Below are 19,750 nucleotides of genomic sequence, written 5' to 3' on the forward strand. Positions count from 1 at the left end.
GAATTCAAAACTCAAAACTCAAAAATAAAACACAAAGAGAACACCACCTAACTTTCCTAAGATCAGGGCTTCAATATTTTGATTTTCTTTTTCCTAAAGGGGAGTGTATACATCCAATGATTTTGGGCTACCTGAGAGGGAAAGCTTTTGAGTTGACAGATTGGGTAGATCCAAAAATCACAACCCCTATCTTGATAAGGCGAATTGGATTGGCCAAATTATCAACATGGCATCCGTTCAACTAGTCATATAAGTTGGCCATACACTACATTACAGAAGTTGTCCAAATTACAACACAGATACAGGCCTGAGATTTGAAATGGCGGGAGCTATAGAGAACAAGTGGCCAACTCTGAAGAACGAGGAATAAGTGTGTTATGAAACAATGCTCTTTTAACACACAACAGGTAAACAAAATTTCTAGCATCAAGTTCAACAAAATTAACTCTTAAACCTATGTAGCTACTTACTAAGGTCCAATACAAATTACAACTATAGCTGGTGATTACTACTGAAACGCCCACAAAGATCTGGTAGGTCTTGAATAAGAATAATGCACTTGTGCCACCAACATCACAAAAGATTTTATAATGAGGATTTCCCTGTTAGGTAACAGGTGAGCTCAAAAACACCGATCGGCTCTACTTGTTATATTATCTGAGAAATGTCGGAAGAAAACAGACTTCATTGATGAGGCAATGCATCGTCTAGAGTATGATCACGATTCACTTATCAAAGAATGCAACTGTTCTCGGAACATTGAAATCTTCTCTGCTTCAACAGCCATGACTAAACCCATCAACTTGTAATTCTTCAGCTGCAAGTGCAATTATACTAATTCCATTATTCCAGCAATGACTTGCAACAATAAATGCAAAGAACAAGGCAAGCTATTGGAGCTTCAGAGCTGTTAGATTGTCTAAGTTTGGACATAATTCATTATCTAAACAAGCCAAGCCACATTTATCCATATAACCCCATGTTTGACCTGCCTTGAGCTTATCAACTTTTTGAGCTCTGCTCAAACTTAGCAAGCTAAGCATACAACAAAGCACGTACAATAACTATGCCACTCAAGTTTGACTCTGATTTACTCATTAAATGCCCTTTGATATTGACTCACAAAGTGAAGTGAACATATAAAGTTCAAACATGCTTGAGCAAGCCACCACTTGGCTGGCTTGATATGCATTCTAAATATAAGGAATTAATTTCCCATAATTTTGACTTACACTTGCTGATTTGAACATTTTCTTGTTGCCCTTGTCCAAAATAAAGATGCAAAATCTCACATGCTCAGAAAAATAGAGCATCTAAAAGTAAACAAAATAGAATAATAAAGACAACAATTCGATGCAAAAGAATTCATGCCTAGTTTGATTCATGGTGCATTCAATGAGTCACGCAGAGAGTAAATATTATACAAGCTAAAAAAATTGTAATTGTAATCGTAGAATCATAATAGTTGCTTTAATAACACCAATGCCATCAACTAGCAAATACCTCTTCGTTTGCAAGTTGCTCAATGCGCAATGGGAACTTAAAGGACCAGGAACTGAGCTGAAATTAATTGAAGACCCAATCAGGAGCGTAATTGTAGGTAAGTTGCAAATCAAGTGGACCAGGAAAACCCACGCACATGCTTAAAAAACAACCCCAAATACCTGGTAAAAGATTTCATCCTCTGCCTTAATAAATATTGTAGCCTCCTTACTGCTGCCTTTTGCTGCATTTTTTTTTCCACCATTCATATGCTGTAGATTGAATAATGAAACAAAAAAGAAAGAAAAAGGGAAAAATGTTGAAGCTAACATATCATACGAGAAGCAATTATAAATCAAAATGAAAATAGGTAAATTCCCATTTAAGCACCTCATAGATTCTAGTTAGCAATAGATAGTGCTTTAAGCAAAAGGACCTCCTGAGCTCCTCCGTTCGCTATAAAAAGAGGGAGAATAATACATAAGCTTTTTGATAAAATTGCAGCAAGTAAACATGAGAGAGAGAGAGAAGGGGATTGGGGGGAGGGGGGAGGGGAGCGGGAGATTTTCTGCCAAGCTCACCCACTGACATAGTTTCTTGACTAACCTCATCTTCTGTCGCCCAGGAGATTTCATCAAAGAGCGCATCATAAAGAGGTGGCAGGAGCTGGGGAGGGAGATTGACAACACGCTGAGAGACCAAAAGCCCCACACTCTGCATTTGCTCTTTGAAGAAGGATCTCAAGTTACCGAGTATATCCTTGTCCTTGCATACTTTAAGTAAGAAGTCTGTGAGTTCCTTAATACATTTATGATCCTGGTCAAGAAAAACCCATGCTATTTGAATATGTACAAGTGTGTTAGAACATTTGTACTAGATTAGTGAAATAGATATCAGGAAAATTTATGTAAAATAATGTTGTTTATGTCCTGTTTAGTTGGTTAGGAAAAGTCTTCTAAAAGGATTGTTTCTAGAAGGACAGTTGGTCGATTGTTATGTGTAACGGTCAGTTAGGGGGGCGTTTATTTTCTGTTATTGTAACTCCTGCCCTATGGCTTATACATAGGGGTCAGGAGGGGCTGTTGTGATATTTTTTATCTATAATAGATGATTTCTCTAGAATGCTGTGCATATGTGTCCTAAAGTCTAAGGATAACACATTTGAAACCTTTAGGGCATGGAAGATTATGATAGAGAACCAGAAAGGCAGGAAAATCAAGCAAATAAGAACTGATAACAGATTAGAATTTTGTAATAAGAATTTCAACCAAATATGTAAAAATGGTGGGATTACGAGACACCTAACTGCACCCGGAAACCCTAGGCAAAATGGCATTGCAAAAAGGATGAACAAACCCTCTTAGAATGGGTTAGATGCATGTTGTCCTATGCTCATTTGCCTAAAACCTTTTGGGGGGAAGCTATCACGATAGCAACCCATGAAATAAATAGGTCTCCCTCCGCAACAATAAACTTCCTAACCCCATATGAAAGGTGGGGACAGGGCATAAACCAAGCCTAGACCACCATAAAGTGTTCAGATGCCTTGCCTATGCTCATGTGAAGCAAGGCAAATTAGAGACTAGGGCCAAGAAATGCTTGTTTATAGGTTATCCATCGGGTGTCAAAGCCTACAAACTATGAAATTTAGAACCAGAAGAACCAATAACCATAGTCACAAGAGATGTGACATTTGAGGAGGAGTCTACCACAAAATTAGCAAATGATAAATCACAACATGATAACGAACAAAATACAGAGTCTGTTCAGGTGGAGATCACTGGAATCACCCCTTATAACTCCCAAGAACCATCTGATGTGAATCATGATATCTCTTAACCAAGGTAAGATGAAGACCAGGACATAGAATCCTCCAAATTTGAAGGGATGAGGACGACATCGATGTAGACTCTAGCTTAGGGGATCAACCTAATCCAGACAAGTATAGTGTAGCAAGAGACCAACAGCCTAGAAACCGTAGGCTACCACAAAGATACGGTTATTCTTACCTAGTTGCATATGCCCTAACTAGTGCAACTGAAACTATAGGCGAAGAACCCCTCACTTATGAAGAAGCAGTGTCCTCTAAGGATGCTAATAAACGACTGGAAGCCATGAGATCAGAAATAGCATTACAAATATATAAAATGAAGGCCAAGCCAACCCATACAAGATAGTGGAAAAGTGAAGGCCAAGCCAATGTGTAGGTAGGTCTCAATTTGAGACTGAACCAGGATAATCTTATGGTGTTCTTGATTCTGATTTCTGTTCTTTAATACTGTGTTTTGTAATTCCTGTTGTCGTGAGTGTTTGTGAGTCTCTATCCGTGACTTAGTAAGTGTGAATGTCCTAGAGAGTGTTGTGTTTCTACTCTAACAAAGTGGGATGATGGATCATGGATGTTCCAAATAGAAGCCTAACATTGACTACATGTCAAAGACATGCTAAAAGTTTAAGGGGAAGAAAGTGTCATTTAACTTATGTAGAGACTTTTATGCTCCTTCATATAAGGTACAGATGCAACTCTCTGAAGCAAAATTGGCACATACTAGCCATTACACAAATTTATAGACATGTTAAGCAACTAAGAAGCAATGACATGTAAACTTTAAGAGAATATGTTGCTTGCCTTATATCTTCCCAAGTTAAGAGCGGTAACGACAGAGTATGGTGTATCCTCTTCCTCTGTTTTAACAATTGTCCCTACTGTTGTTTGGCTTAATATTAGGTCCGCAAAACCACTTATATCCCATTCCCGATGATCAAGGTATGTCATCAACAGACCCTTTACTCCGTGGAAGTCATCAGATTTTGGATCAAAGAAAGCAAAATCCGCCTGAATAGTTCCCTTCAGAAACACAGAATAGACTTCCGTAAGTAATAAATGGTAAACATAAATAGATAAGAATTAGCATAAATTACTGAAACTACCAGAAGAAAGGTCCAAATATGGTCCTATTGATGTTGGAGCAAATTATGAGTGCTTACTTCGAACTCTTCTTCGTCAGAAGATCCATATGGTTCCCTCTTATCCATGCCAACCTTATGGTTGACTTTGCCACCTAGAGATTTGATTTTGAACATTCTATCAAAAAAATTAAAATCAAATAAAACAATCCAATTCCTAAAGAAATTTTGCAAGTCAGTCATTCTCTAACGTGTAGGCCATTAAGTTCCAAAGAAACAACAAGGATGGAAGCCAGGAAGAGTGCCAGAGAACAATCATACCTGAAGAACTGGGGGAAGATTTTTGGTGGAACTTTCGGTTCTGGATCTGCCGCTTGACCTTATAAGCAGATGCCAATCTAGCAATTGAACGACAAAAAGGAGAGAATATGGAAGGATGGGGCTTAAATACTTGGCGGGGCCTTGACTTCGGCAGCATTTTGGGAATTTGTGGCAATTTGAAAGCATGCACAGAATTTAAGGTCCTTGACAATGAGCAAAAATGTGATGTTCGAAACCAACTAAACTGTTCTGATGTCTGTCAAAAAAATTTGCATGGAGCAAGTATTGTTTCAAGTACTTTGGGCCATTGAAAGCATAGGAAACAAAAAAGCATGCAATGCACATACCCACAACTGCAAGCTAGGTTGCAAAAATTGCAATACAGGCATATCAGGGAAAGAGAGAAAAATCATTCAATTGAAATTTTAGAATTATGAGAAAGATTCTTTGGGCAACAAATAGTTGAATTGGAGAACTCCAGTCACTGGCGTCTGGGACGTCAGTCAGTTGGCCGGAGAAGAGAGAAGGGACTGTCGAACAAGAGGAAGGAAGGGCGAGCCGACAAACGACGCGTGCTGGCCGGAAGAGAGGAGGAGACGCAAGCGTAGGTGGCTGCTAGGATTTGCTAAACCAAGACTGCCCTTGTGATCCCGAAAGCAGTCCCAAATCCAATTTGGATTCAAGTCAGGGGCATGCCAGTGCCATGCCAAGAAGATTAAGGAAGGGGTATTAATGTAATTTAAAATCGAAATCAGAGTGTCATCTAAAAACTTTTGGGAAATTCTATCCACAACCCACACTTAATATCCTTCAACTACCCTGCATTAAAAACTCTTTATTACCCTTCTAGCAGCCACTTTTCCTTCTTTCTTATTTACTCTCTACTACCATTTCTTCGATCACTTGCAGCAATTTTTTCCGATCACTTGCAGTCATTTTCCCTCTCTTATTCTCTTCTATTTTCCTCTATACAATGAATGATTATATAAAAATGTCGATGACATAGGAAGAGTTCTATGAAGAAGATGACAATGTGGCTGCTGGCTGCCTCGCGAGAAAATGCTCGACGAAACCGGGATCGCCAGACCTCAGTCAGGGATGGGTGGTTGTGTAATGCCCCGCTTTCCCGAGCGCGTTTTATAACTTGGGACAATTCCGAGACAATATTTTTTTTTTTCTTTCAAACTAATGCTAAACCATATCATTCCTCGAAATCGTCCCAAAATTCCCATCTCTTTATCTCGAAAGAGAATCATTATACACATCAAATGCGAAAGCAATGATCGAAACCTGATATATTAACATTGATCATAAATCAATTCTTACATCTTTATTAACCATAAGGATATACATCAACATTTCTCAAAACGTTCAGAATTCAAAATGGCAGAACTTAAATAAATGGGATACATAACATACATTCAATTCTTCATGCACTCTGCTAAGTGCCATTTCATGCCTCATTTATACTCATATCTACAATCTCCATCTGGAATGTTTGAATATTCCAAGGGGCAAAGCCCAAGTTAGATGATGAACCATCTAAGTAAGGGTACATAATGCTACATCATATGTGTATACAATGTCTTTCATCGTAGGTGTCAACTGCACCCCTTATGCTACCTACCGTTCTAACGGTCACATCTTTCAAAGCCGGGGTGTCTGGGAGCACCCTTGGTAAAATAGCGGTGCCAGTTCGTACTCCCTACGGCCTCAATGCGTGTGATCAATGACATCAACGTGTATTTATGCATTTCATAGTCATGTCATGTATGCAGTCTACGTGATGAGTACATATCAGAGTATGTCAATATGATGAAAACATTTTTGACGAACATGAATCACTTACAAATCAATCATTTTACATAAAACTAACTTTAATTGGGAAGTACCACTTATCTTCTCAAGCTTATCGGGCTACCTCAATATTCGCGTCTATCTCGAAATTCGTGCATCAATTCGATTTGCGTGCCAACCTCAAAATTTGCACAAGTCACTTCAACTTAAACCTCAAAGCATCTTAATCACCATAATTATTTAAATAAACATTAAAACCTATTTTTCCATAATTTCTGGCATTTTCTTTAATTTCCTTTCTATTTCTTCCTAATTTTCCTCAATAAATCCAAACTAAATATTTCTAAAATATTTTCTCAAATATTTCACTACAACAATTCATAAAATAATATTTCTGGATTTCTGGAATTTTCTAGGGAATTTTACTTACCTTAACTTAGCTTCTTTGGCTTCCTCGGTATGCGTGCCATATCCTCAAAATGCGTGCCCGAGCTACTTTTCTCGCCAAAAACTCCGGAATATTAATAAACCACTATTTTCTATTTTTTGATATTTTTCCTATTTTTCTTCTTTTGTTTTCTTTTCTTTTTTTTTTCTTTTCTTTTCTTCCCTCCCTCATTCTTCTTCTTCCTCTTCTCCCGCGCGACCTGCGTCTCCCGTGCGCCTGCACCTTGCTCCAGCCGCCGCATGGCCCTCCGTCGACCTCCACCTGGCCCTCCGCCGACCGCCTCGAACTCGCCGAACCTTGGCGTCGCACACGCCCGCCGCTGGCTGTTGCTTGCGACCACGGTTGGTTGTTGGCTCGGCACAACCGCCTGCTGCCATGGCCACACCAGCTTCCTCTGGCCGTCTCTCAAGCCTCCACTGGTCACCAACGAACCTGGATGGGCCACCCTCCGCCCGGTTGTCCTGGCTGCCTAGCCGCTGAAGCTCGCGCACGGAAGCTTGTTGTGCGGCCAACCTGGGCCGCCTTCGACCTTCTTGCATCGACTCCAACTCCTACCTCGATCGCCTGGATGCCTGGTCGTTGCCTTCGCCTTCCATCTTGCTGCAACTCTCAGTAATGGGCTTCCATTCGTGGCTGCCTTCTTCATTTCCATTCCTTTCTTCCCTTTCTTTCTCTCTCTCTCACTGATTTCTTCTGCCAAGCTTTCCAATTCTTCTTCCTATTTATAACTAAGGAAGCTTGGCCACCACTCCAGCAAACTTGGCGTATGAAACACTCAATTTGCTGCCATCCCCCTCTGCAACTTGGCCACCAAGCTTGCGCGCACAGCCACACATACATATAAATACATATATATTTATATATTACACTTTAAATTAAAAGAATTTACGCATTAAACCTCAATTTTATCATAATATCACTTGGGTAATTTTCTTATTGCAACCGTGCCCTCAAACATCGATTAAATTTGCATTTTAATGCCGAAAACACAAAATTAATAACTTCAAAGTTACTCGATAAGGGCGATTTTGCCCCAGCGTCCTCATCGGGCTATCGTTTCATCCCAAAACCACTGAAGGGTTGTTTATTACGAAAAATCGAAGCCCCCCTAGGGTTCCGTTGATTTTTCGGGAGTCTCCTATGACGATTCAGTTTTATAGCCTAAATGACAGTTGTATTTTAGCTGTACCGAAAACTATTCCCGATCTGATTTCTTTCGATACCATAAATCCTAACTCGGAACGCATATCGAGACTATATCATTTTCCTTAGACAATTTCACTCCAAGGCATTCCCTACAATTGATTCGGTAGTTATAATTGTTATCAAACTAATTTTTCGGTATTCTAAACTTATCGAAATTACGTGGCAAACTCATACAAACATGGGGTATTACAGGTTGGGGTAAGGGATGGGCGGGCGGGCGGTTGAGAAACCCGCCCATCCCTGACTGAGGATCCCGGTTCCGTCGAGCATTTTCTCGCGAGGCAGCCAGCAGCATCAGTAACCCATTTCATTTACGAACCCAAAATTACAAATAAAATGGCGTACCAGAACATCTACGAGCTGTTGTTGTTGCTGTTCATTGTCATCTACGAGCTATTGTTATTCATTGTCATCTTCATAGAACTCTTCCCATGTCATCGACGTTTTTATATAATCATCCATTGTATAGAGGAAAATATAAGAGAATGAGAAACGAGAAATGGCTACAAGTGATCAGAAAAAATTATTGCAAGTGATCGGAGAAATGGATGTCGAGAGTAAATAAGAAAGAAGGAAAAATGACTGTCAAAACGGTAATAAAGGGTTTTTAACGCAAGGTAGTTAAAGGATATTAAGTATGGGCTGTGGAGAAAAATAATGTGGATTGTGGATAGAATTTTCCAAAAGTTTTTAGATGACACTCTGATTTATGTTTTAAATTACATTAATACCCATTCCTTAATCTTTTTGGCATGGCATTGGCACACCCCTAACTTGAATCCAAATTGGATTCGGGCCTGCTTTTAGAGTCACAAGGGCAGTCTTCGTTTGGCAAACCCTAGCAGCCGCCTACACCTGCGTATCCTTTTCTTCTCCAGCCAGTAGCCGTCGTCCGTCGACTCGCCCTTCCTTCCTCTCGTCTGGCAATCCCTTCTCTCTTCTTAGGCCAACTGACTAGCATCCCAGACGTCGGTGACTGGAGTTCTCCAATTTAACTATTTGTTGCCCAAAGATTCTCAAACCTCTCAATCACACGGTTGTTAATTCCTCCAAGCTTGTAAATGAGATGGCTAGTTGTGGTGGACTTTCCAGAGACCACATGGCCGATGACAACTATGTTGATATGAAACTTCTCCTTTCCCATTATAAACTAATAGAACCAAACTACAATAGATAACTCGGGAAAAAAAAAATTAAAGCATACAATTCAGAAACCATGAAACAGGTACACCCATGCCAGAAATATACATTCAAAATAGATAGAAAATAAGTGAGCAAGTACTCTGAATGAACTCTAGAAAGCTTTAGTAAGATATATTTTTCACATTGACTTCACAGGTCAATGAGTCAAATTCATCTCTTCATGCTCACCCATCCGCATAACAAGCATCCAAATACACAAACACTAATACAATAAAGTAGGAAACTGACAACAACACAGCCCAAGTATACATATCAAACAATTTACTAAAAAATATCAGACAGTTTGAACATACAATTTACTAAAAATTACATGCGAACACTTTTTACCATGAAGATCGAATCCTAATAAAGACGAAAACATCATAGACAACAGTTCACAACCAGCCAACAAATAACCCAGTTCAAGAACATCTGGAAAGCATCAAAACATAACATGAATATCTGCAAGTTATCGCACAGGATCTGAGCGGCGACTAGACAGCCAACTTAATCTACTGATATCCACGAATATAAGCACCCTGTCTACAGCCCCGAGTAAAAACCGAACAGATCTACGCATATAAGCAACAGATCGGACACACAACTAAACCATGCGAACAATGACCCCATAATTCAACATACAATGAGTAATGATTCGATGAATAGGCAAACAAATCCAAATACTAGTGTTCATCTCCATACGAAGTTAGACTGTGAGTGAAAAAAACATAGAGAAAGAGCTTATACCTCGCAGGAGAAGAGCCTTGAGCAGCAAGCGGCGAAACCCTAGCACGGAGAGAGAGAGAGAGAGAGAGAGAGAGAAACGAGGCTGAGCTTGCGAGCTGAGTCCGTCTTGCAGCCAATTGATACTTCGAAGGAGGCCAGGGTTTTAGAGGGATTAGGATTCTTGGTTAAGTACCTCAATCTCCCTAGGAGACCGAAATTAAGGTTTTCTCCAATTCTTACTAGTCGCCCAAGTACGGATTGGACTCGCTATTCTATTAAAAGTATAATTAAAAAAAGTATTTTTATTTCATGAATTTTTTTATTCTCTACTCCGATAAAATTGTTTTTTTATGAATTTTTTTATTCTCCAAAAAAAAAATTTCAAATAATTGGTAATGTGTGTGAGAATAAAATCAATGTATTATCAACAAATAACAATATTTTGAATTAAAAAATTAAAAAAAATAAATATATTTTAAGTTAATATAGTGTGAGGTTAAACTAGAGTAAAGAGATTATAAATTGCTAGTGGAGCTAACTAATGGGGAGCCAAAGGGAGATAACAAGAGAGAAAAAAGGATTTTCAATTTTGGAGACAAAAGAATGAAGGTAGAGTGGATGTTAATGAATATCAAGGCATGCAATAGGGAATTGGGGTTAGCTTTCTCCTCCTTAAATTATTTGGCTATTTGTACTGACATTTTCTAATATCTCTAGAAAACTCCAATAAGGATAACTGGTAAGACTTTAGTAAGAAAAATCTCATTCATTCTCAGCAAAATAGAACTCAATATATACAATTTTGAGGGTTAATCACCTACATAAAAATAGACACACTATCTAACCCACTAATCTGAAACTAAATAAACAGATAAAGACCAAAACTCAATCCATTATTGACCATAACTACCACATAAGAATAACCAAAAAAACAACCAACAAATGAAGGATAAAATAATAAACACAACCCATCGGATGAAACCTAAGAAAAACCTTATTTCCAACACTCCCCCTCAAGATGGTGAATAGATATCCTTCATTCCCAATTTGCTTGTTTTCCTTTGAAAAACTGCACCCAGAAGATCTTTAGTAAATATGCAAGTTGATTTCCTGTAAACACAAATGGTGTACAAATTATACCACTTTCAAGGTTTTCTTTTATAAAATACATGTCAACTTCCACATGTTTAATGCAATCATGTTGCACCAGATTGTGTGCAATAGTAATAACTAACTTATTATCACAATATAGCTTCGTAGGAGCCTTCCACCGGACTTTCAAGTCCTCTACAATTATTTTTACCCATAATAACTCACAAATCCCAAAGGCCATGACCCAAATTTAGCCTTTGCACCAGATCTTATTATAACACTTTGCTTATTACTTCTCCAAGTCATAATATTTCTCCCTAAGAGTGCAGTACCCGGATGTTGATCCACTGTCAATCACTGACCCTGCATAGTCAACATTTGTATAGGCTTCAAGAGTTATTTCTTGCCATCTTTTGAACAAAATTCCCTTACCTGGTGTACCCTTTTAGTAATGCAAATTTTGATGCACTACTTTCAGGTGTACCTCCTTAGGATCGTGCATGAATTGATTAACAACTTCCACAGCATATGCTATGTCTAGACTAGTATGTGACAGATAGATGAGCCTCCCAACTAATCTTTGGTAGATGTTCTTGTCTGTTGTTGCATTTTCTAGGATGTCACCAAGTCAATGATTAAGCTCAATAGGGGTTTTAGTAAGCCTACATCCTAGCATACCTGTATCTGTTAACAAATTAAGAATATACTTCTGTTATGATATGAAAATTATTTCTTAGGAATGAGCCACTTCGATACCCAATAAATACTTCAATTTGCCTAACTCTTTAATTTCAAACTCTTTTATCAAACATTTATTTAGACTTTCAATTCCTTCTAGGTCATATAATGTCATTATAATGTCATCTATATAGACTAATAAAACAACAACCTTTATGGATATAGAATGTCTCACAAACAAAGTGTGATCACATTGACTTTGTTCGTATCCCAAACTTAGCATGGTTTTGGTAAATCTTCCAAACCATGCTTTTGGAGACTGCTTCAAACCATACAAGGCTTTATTCATTTTGCATACCACATCCTTTCCTGCTTTTGAACATAATATTGGTGACACTTCCATATAGATTTATTTCTCAAGATCTCCTTGTAAAAAGACATTTTTTCACATCAAATTGTTGCAATTTCCAATTAAGGTTAGCTGCTATATAATCTACGCCATAGGTTTGGGTGTAATACCCCAAGAGCCTAGAGAATGGTAGTATATATCGAGGATAAGTAAGGAATGAAATAACACCAGCTGGATACCTTTTGGGCTAAATGTAGATAAAAAACTCTCGGGTTAAGCGTGTTTGAACTAGGGTAGCTCAAGGATGGGTGACCCCTGGGAAGTTCTCGTAAGCTCATCAGAGTAAGTTGATTCGGTCCTTTCTATGGCTTAATACGGGATGTTACAGGTGGTATCAGAGCCGACCATTTGAGAATGCGGTCCAATGAGGGCGAGGAGTGGCACCGGGGCGTGAAGGCCTAAATAAGGGATGGCTCCTGTCAGGCTTCTAGGATGACAGCCCCTAAAGGGAAGAAGATTTGGGACCAGTTATAAGGTCACATGACGAGGACGTCATGTGCTCAATGGGGGAGAGTGTAATACCCTCGAGAGCCCAAGGCCAAGTCCAAGAAAGGAGTCTAGAAAAGCTAGTGTACATATCGATGATAGTAAGGAAGGAAACAACACCAGTTGGATACCCTTTTAGGCTGAATATGGATAAAGAACTCCCGGATTAAGCGTGCTTGAGGTAGGGTAGCTCAAGGATGGGTGGCCCCTGGAAGTTCGCGTAGGCCCATTAGGGTAAGTTAATCCGGTCTTTCTTATCACTCGATGCGGGATGTTACATTAGGTATAATCCTTAGCAACCAATATTACTTTCTATCTTTCTAATTACCCATTTCAGTTATATTTAACTATGAATATCCACCTACATCCCATGTCCTATTTTTTTTCAAGTGTCTGCATCTCTACCCTCATAGCATTCCTTCAATTCTCACTTCTTAATGCCTCATATATTGTTTTTGGTATATGAATGCAGTTTATGTTGGTAAGAAAAGCAACTTTGTGACTAAGGGATAGATTTTTGTAGGACATGAATACATATGGAGGATGCTTTGTGCAAGCTATAGTTCCTTGACGATTACTGATAGGAAGTTCATTGTCACTTGAGTTAGATGGGTCAACAATAGGTTCAATCTCATTAAGAGAGGTAGAAGAAGTGATTGCCTCATTATGATCAATGTCAGGACTAGGTGTTGATTCAGATGCTTGAATAGGTGTCGGATGAGCAACTAGTCTCTTTCTTCTTGAGTATACCTAAAGTGGACAGTGTATAGGTTCTTGGATTGGACCATATTGTATAGGTTCTTAAGTTTTAGACTGAGCATTAGATACAGGTTGTGGGGTTGAAACAGTAGGTTGTAAGTGTGGGACAAAAGGATTTAATGAGGATGGAAATTTAAGAAGAATTAGATCTCTATCCCTATCCTCAGTTATTGAGGTCTCACCGTAAAGGGAACGCTGAGCAAAATACTAATTTTATTTAGCAAATGTAACATTCACTGATACAAATAATTTTTTGGTTAGTGGATGGAAACACTTATAGCCTTTTTGAGTAAGCGAATACCCCACAAAAATGCATCTAAGAGCTCTGGGATCAAGTTTTCCCTTATGTTGAGAATGTAAATGAACAAATGCTACACACCCAAACACTCTAAGCATAAGACCATTAGAAATTGAAACTTGTGGAAATAGTTGAGATAACAGTTAAAGTGGGCCTTTAGAATTTTGGTTTCTTGAAGGCAATCTGTTCATAAGGTGAGTAGCAATTAAAATGGCTTCCCCCTAGTACTGTTTGGGAACATTTCTCTAAAATTAGATAGCCCTTGTAATAGTAAGTAGGTGTCAATTCTTCCTCTCAACCACCCCATTTTGTTGTGTGGTATTAACACAAGAGAATTCATGAACTATATCTCTTGCTTGGAAATTTGAAGTAAGGAACTGATTAAAATAGTCAATAGCATTATCAGACCGAATTCTCTTGCTTTCAACATTGAATTGGGTTCTCACAATAAGAGGGACGAAAAATCACCCTACAATTAGAATCTGTTGTGAGTTTTTGAATTGAAACAAGGTTAGTAGACAACTTAGGTACATGCAAAGCATTTTTTTATATAAAAGTGTCACTAATGTAGACATCTCCTTGGTTGGCTGTCGTAGTTGTTGTACCATCAGTTATAATAATCTTTCTATTGCTAGGACAAGTAGTATATGAAATAAACTTTTGGGAGGAACGAGTCATGTGATATGTAACCCCTGAATCAATGATCTAGACACTTAAAAGGGTAGCATTTGAGGCATTTAAAGCATGAGAGTATGAAGAAATACCTGAAAAGGTTAAGGTACAGGTACTTGATCTTGTTGGTTTCTCTAGGAACCCAAGTAACTGTTAGAATTTTGCAATTTCTTTCTTATTTAATTCAGTTGGTGATTCTAGAGAATCCCCATCCCCAGATTCCTAACTGTTTGCCGCATATGTCTGCTCCTGTCATTTCTGCTTGCTTGATGTCCCTTTGTTCTTAGCTTGAGCTTTTTCGTGTAGCTTTCCATATTTGTCTATGCTATGTCTAGGCTACTTACAATAAGTACACCATAATAAATCCTTGTTTAACGGAGACCCATCTAGTGTTCTTTTAGCCTCACATTTCTTGTTGTTCTAGACTAAAATGTTTAGTGGTCATTTTTCTTGTCATTAGAGTTGAATTATCTATTGTAGGAGTCTCAAGCATAACTCATCTCCTTCATTTCGAACAAGTCTTCTTTCCCAAGTATCTGTACCCTCACTGCATCAAATTTAATATTTAAACCAATAACGAATTCATAAATCCTGTTCTTTTCTACTAATCTTCTTAGAAGGGTTGCATCCTCATCGCAAGTTATTTTGATTTTATTTTTCCTATAGTGCGAGTATATACATCCAATGATTTTGGGTTGCCTGAGAGGGAAACCTTTTGAATTGACAAATTGGCTAGATCCAAAAATCACAACCCTATCCTGATAAGGCGAACTGGATTGGCCAAATTATCAACATGGCATCCATTCAACTAGTCATATAAGTTAGCCACACACTACATTACAGAAGTTGTCCAGATTACAACATAGATACAGGCCTGAGATTTGAAATGGCGGGACCTGTAGAGAACAAATGGCCACTCTGAAGAACGAGGAATAAGTGTGTTATGAAACAATGCTCTTTTTAACACACAACAACTGTGGTTATAATTTGTATTGGACCTTAGTAAGTAGCTACATAGGCTTAAGAGTTAATTTTGTTAAACTTGATGCTAGAAATTTTGTTTTCTTGTTGTGACTTGAAGAAATAAGAAGCAAAGTGTTGTAACAAGTTCTGGTGCAAGTGCTGAATTTAGGTCATGACTCTTGGAATTTGTGAGTTATTATGGTTAAAAATAATTGTAGAGGACCTGAAAGTCAGGTGAAAGGCTCCTATGAAGCTATATTGTGATAATAAGTTAGTTATTAATATTGCACACAATCTGGTACAACATGATTGCATTAAACATGTGGAAGTTGACATGTATTTTATAAAAGAAAAGTTTGAAAGTGGTATAAATTGTACACCATTTGTGTCCACAGGAAATCAACTTGCATATTTACTAAAGGTTTTATGGGCGCAGTTTTTCAAAGGAAAACAAGCAAACAGAGAATGGAGAATATCTATTCACTACCTTGGGGGAGAGTGTCGAAAATAAGGTTTTTCTCAGGTTTCATCCGATGGGTTGTGTTTATTATTTTATCATTCATTTGTTGGTTGTTTTTTTGGTTATTCTTATGTGGTAGTTATGGTCAATAATGGATTGAGTCTTGGTCTTTTATCTGTTTATTTAGTTTTAGATTAGTGGGTTAGATAGTGTGCCTATTTTTACGTGGGTGATTAACCCTCAAAATTGTATATATTGAGTTATATTTTGCTGAGAATAAATGAGATTTTTCTTACTAAAGTCTTATCGGTTACCCTTATTGGAGTTTTCTAGAGATGTTAGAAAATGTTAAAATAACTTTTGACTATTGAATGGAAACAGAAAATATTAGTACAAATAGCCAAATAATTTAAGGAGGAGAAAGCTAACCCCAATTCCCCATTGCACACCTTGATGTTTGTTAACATCTACTCTACCTTCATTCTTTTGTCTCAAGATTGAAAATTCTTTTTTCTCTCTTATTACCTTCTTGTGGCTCCCCATTAGTTAGTTTCACCAGCAATTTATATTCTCTTTACTCTATTTTAACCTCACACTATATTAATTTAAAATATATTTATCTTCTTTAAATTTTTAATTCAAAATATTGTTATTTGTTGATAATACATTAATTTTATTTTCACACACATTACCAATTATTTGAAATTTCTTTTTGGAGTATAAAAGAATTCATAAAAAAACAATTTTATCGGAGTAGAGAATAAAAAAATCCATGAAATAAAAATACTTGTTTTAATTATACTTTTAATAGAATAGCGAGTCCAATCCGTACTTGGGCGACTAGTAAAAATCGGAGAAAACCTTAATTTCGGTCTCCTAGGGAGATTGAGGTACTTAACCAAGAATCCTAATCCCTCTAAAATCCTGGCCTCCTTCGAAGTATCAATTGGCTGCAAGACGGACTCAGCTCGCGAGCTCAGCCTCGTTTCTCTCTCTCTCTCTCTCTCTCTCTCTCCGTGCTAGGGTTTCGCCCTTGCTGCTCAAGGCTCTTCTCCTGCGAGGTATAAGCTCTTTCTCTGTGTTTTTTTCACTCACAGTCTAACTTCGTATGGAGATGAACACTAGTATTTGGTTTTGTTTGCCTATTCATCGAATCGTTACTCATTGTATGTTGAATTATGGGGTCATTGCTCGCATGGTTTAGTTGTGTGTCCTATCTTTTGCTTATATGCGTAGATCTGTTCGGTTTTTACTCGGGGCTGTAGACAGGGTGCTTATATTCGTGGATATCAGTAGATTAAGTTGGCTGTCTAGTCGCCGCTCAGATCATGTGGGATAACTTGCAGATATTCATGTTATGTTTTGATGCTTTCCGGATGAACTGGGTTATTTGTTGGCTGGTTGTGAACTGTTGTCTATGATGTTTTCGTCTTTATTAGGATTCGATCTTCATGGTAAAAAGTGTTCGCATGTAATTTTTAGTAAATTGTATGTTCAAACTGTCTGATATTTTTTAGTAAATTGTTTGATATGTATACTTGGGCCGTGTTGTTGTCAGTTTCCTACTTTATTGTATTAGTGTTTGTGTATTTGGATGCTTGTTATGCGGATGGGTGAGCATGAAGAGATGAATTTGACTCATTGACCTGTGAAGTCAATGTGAAAAATATATCTTACTAAAGCTTTCTAGAGTTCATTCAGAGTACTTGCTCACTTATTTTCTATCTATTTTGAATGTATATTTCTGGCATGGGTGTACCTGTTTCATGGTTTCTGAATTGTATGCTTTAACTTTTTTTTTTTTCCCCAGGTTATCTATTGTAGTTTGATTCTATTAGTTTATAATGGGAAAGGAGAAGTTTATATCAACATAGTTGTCATCGGCCATGTGGTCTCTGGAAAGTCCACCGCAACTGGCCATCTCATTTACAAGCTTGGAGGAATTAACAAGCGTGTGATTGAGAGGTTTGAGAATCTTTGGGCAACAAATAGTTAAATTGGAGAACTCCAGTCACCGACGTCGGGGACGCCAGTCAGTTGGCTTGAGAAGAGAGAAGGGATTGCTAGATGAGAGGAAGGAAGGACGACCCGACGGACGACAGCTACTGGTCGGAGAAGAAGAGGAGACGCAGGTGTAGGCAGCTGCTAGGGTTTTCCAAACGAAGACTGCCCTTGTGATTCCGAAAGCAGGCCCGAATCCAATTTGGATTCAAGTTAGGGGTGTGCCAATGCCATGCCAAAAAGATTAAGGAAGGGGTATTAGTGTAATTTAAAACATAAATCAGAGTGTCATCTAAAAACTTTTGGGAAATTCTATCCACAGTCCACGTTATTGTTCTCCACAGCCCATACTTAATATCCTTTAACTACCCTGCGTTAAAAACCCTTTATTACCCTTTTGGCAGTCATTTTTCCTTCTTTCTTATTTACTCTCGACATCCATTTCTCCGATCACTTGTAGTAATTTTTTTCTGATCACTTGTAACCATTTCTCATTTCTCATTCTCTTATATTTTCCTCTATACAATGGATGATTATATAAAAACGTCGATAACATGGGAAGAGTTCTATGAAGATGACAATGAATAACAATAGCTCGTAGATGACAATGAACAGCAATAACAACAGCTCGTAGATGTTCTAGTACGCCATTTCATTTATAATTTTGGGTTCGTAAATGAAATGGGTTACCAATGCCGCTGGCTGCCTCGCGAGAAAATGCTCGATGGAACCGGGATCGCCAGACCTCAGTCAGGGATGGGTGGGTTCCTCAACCGCCTGCCCATCCCTTACCCCAACCTGTAATACTCCATGTTTGTATGAGTTTGCCACGTAATTTCGGTAAGTTTAGAATACCGAAAAATTAGTTTGATAGCAATTATAACTACCGAATCAATTGCAGGGAATGCCTTGGAGTGAAATTGTCTAAGGAAAATGATATAGTCTCGATATGCGTTCCGAGTTAGGATTTATGGTATCGAAAGAAATCGGACCGGGAACAGTTTTCGGTACAGCTAAAATACAGCTGTCATTTAGGCTGTAAAACTGAATCGTCATAGGAGACTCCCGAAAAATCAACGGAACCCTAGGGGGGCTTCGATTTTTCGTAATAAACAACCCTTCAGTGGTTTTGGGATGAAACGATAGCCCGATGAGGACGCTGGGGCAAAATCGCCCTTATCGAGTAGCTTTGAAGTTATTAATTTTGTGTTTTCGGCATTAAAATGCAAATTTAATCGATGTTTGAGGGCACGGTTGCAATAAGAAAATTACCCAAGTGATATTATGATAAAATTGAGGTTTAATGCGTAAATTCTTTTAATTTAAAATGTAATATATAAATAAATATATATATATATATGTATTTATATGTATGCGTGGCTGCGTGCGCAAGCTTGGTGGCCAAGTTGCAGAGGGGGATGACAGCAAATTGAGTGTTTCATACGCCAAGTTTGCTGGAGTGGTGGCCAAGCTTCCTTAGTTATAAATAGGAAGAAGAATTGGAAAGCTTAGCAGAAGAAATCAGTGAGAGAGAGAGAAAGAAAGGGAATAAAGGAATGGAAATGAAGACAGCCACGAATGGAAGCCCATTGCTGAGAGTTGCAGCAAGATGGAAGGCGAAGGCAGCGACCAAGCATCCAGGTGATCGAGGTAGGAGCTGGAGTCGATGCAAGAAGGCCGAAGGCGGCCTGGGTTGGCCGCACAGCAAGCGGCCATAGCCGCGAGCTTCAGTGGCTGGGCAGCGAGGACAACTGGGCGGAGGGCGGCCCATCCAGGTTCGTTGGTGACCAGTGGAGGCCTGAGAGGCGGCCGGAGGAAGCTAGTGCGGCCATGGCAGCCATGGTCGCAGGCGGTTGCGCCGAG

At 38.5% G+C, this 19,750-nt stretch overlaps 1 protein-coding gene across 8 annotated transcripts; it reads right to left on the reverse strand.

Moving 5' to 3' along the window:
- Positions 1-232: 232 nt before the first annotated feature.
- Positions 233-10,285, reverse strand: LOC127797370 (protein BCCIP homolog). Of its 8 annotated transcripts, none has more exons than XM_052330219.1 (9): positions 10,091-10,285; positions 4,711-4,913; positions 4,471-4,544; positions 4,112-4,330; positions 2,089-2,298; positions 1,873-1,938; positions 1,665-1,754; positions 1,504-1,560; positions 233-817 (listed from the first exon to the last, which is right to left on the reverse strand). In XM_052330219.1, exons 2-9 carry the CDS (start codon positions 4,865-4,867, stop codon positions 719-721), a joined length of 972 nt encoding a protein of 323 aa, XP_052186179.1. In that variant the 5' UTR covers positions 4,868-4,913; positions 10,091-10,285; the 3' UTR covers positions 233-718. The 8 variants fall into 8 exon arrangements, with proteins under 8 accessions (XP_052186179.1, XP_052186178.1, XP_052186180.1 ...); XM_052330218.1 differs by having other exon boundaries at positions 4,711-4,966; XM_052330220.1 differs by having other exon boundaries at positions 4,711-4,794; positions 10,091-10,284.
- Positions 10,286-19,750: the final 9,465 nt, after the last annotated feature.

The sequence above is a fragment of the Diospyros lotus genome, chromosome 3, assembly GCF_014633365.1.
Source record: "Diospyros lotus cultivar Yz01 chromosome 3, ASM1463336v1, whole genome shotgun sequence".
Classification (NCBI taxonomy): Eukaryota; Viridiplantae; Streptophyta; class Magnoliopsida; order Ericales; family Ebenaceae; genus Diospyros; species Diospyros lotus.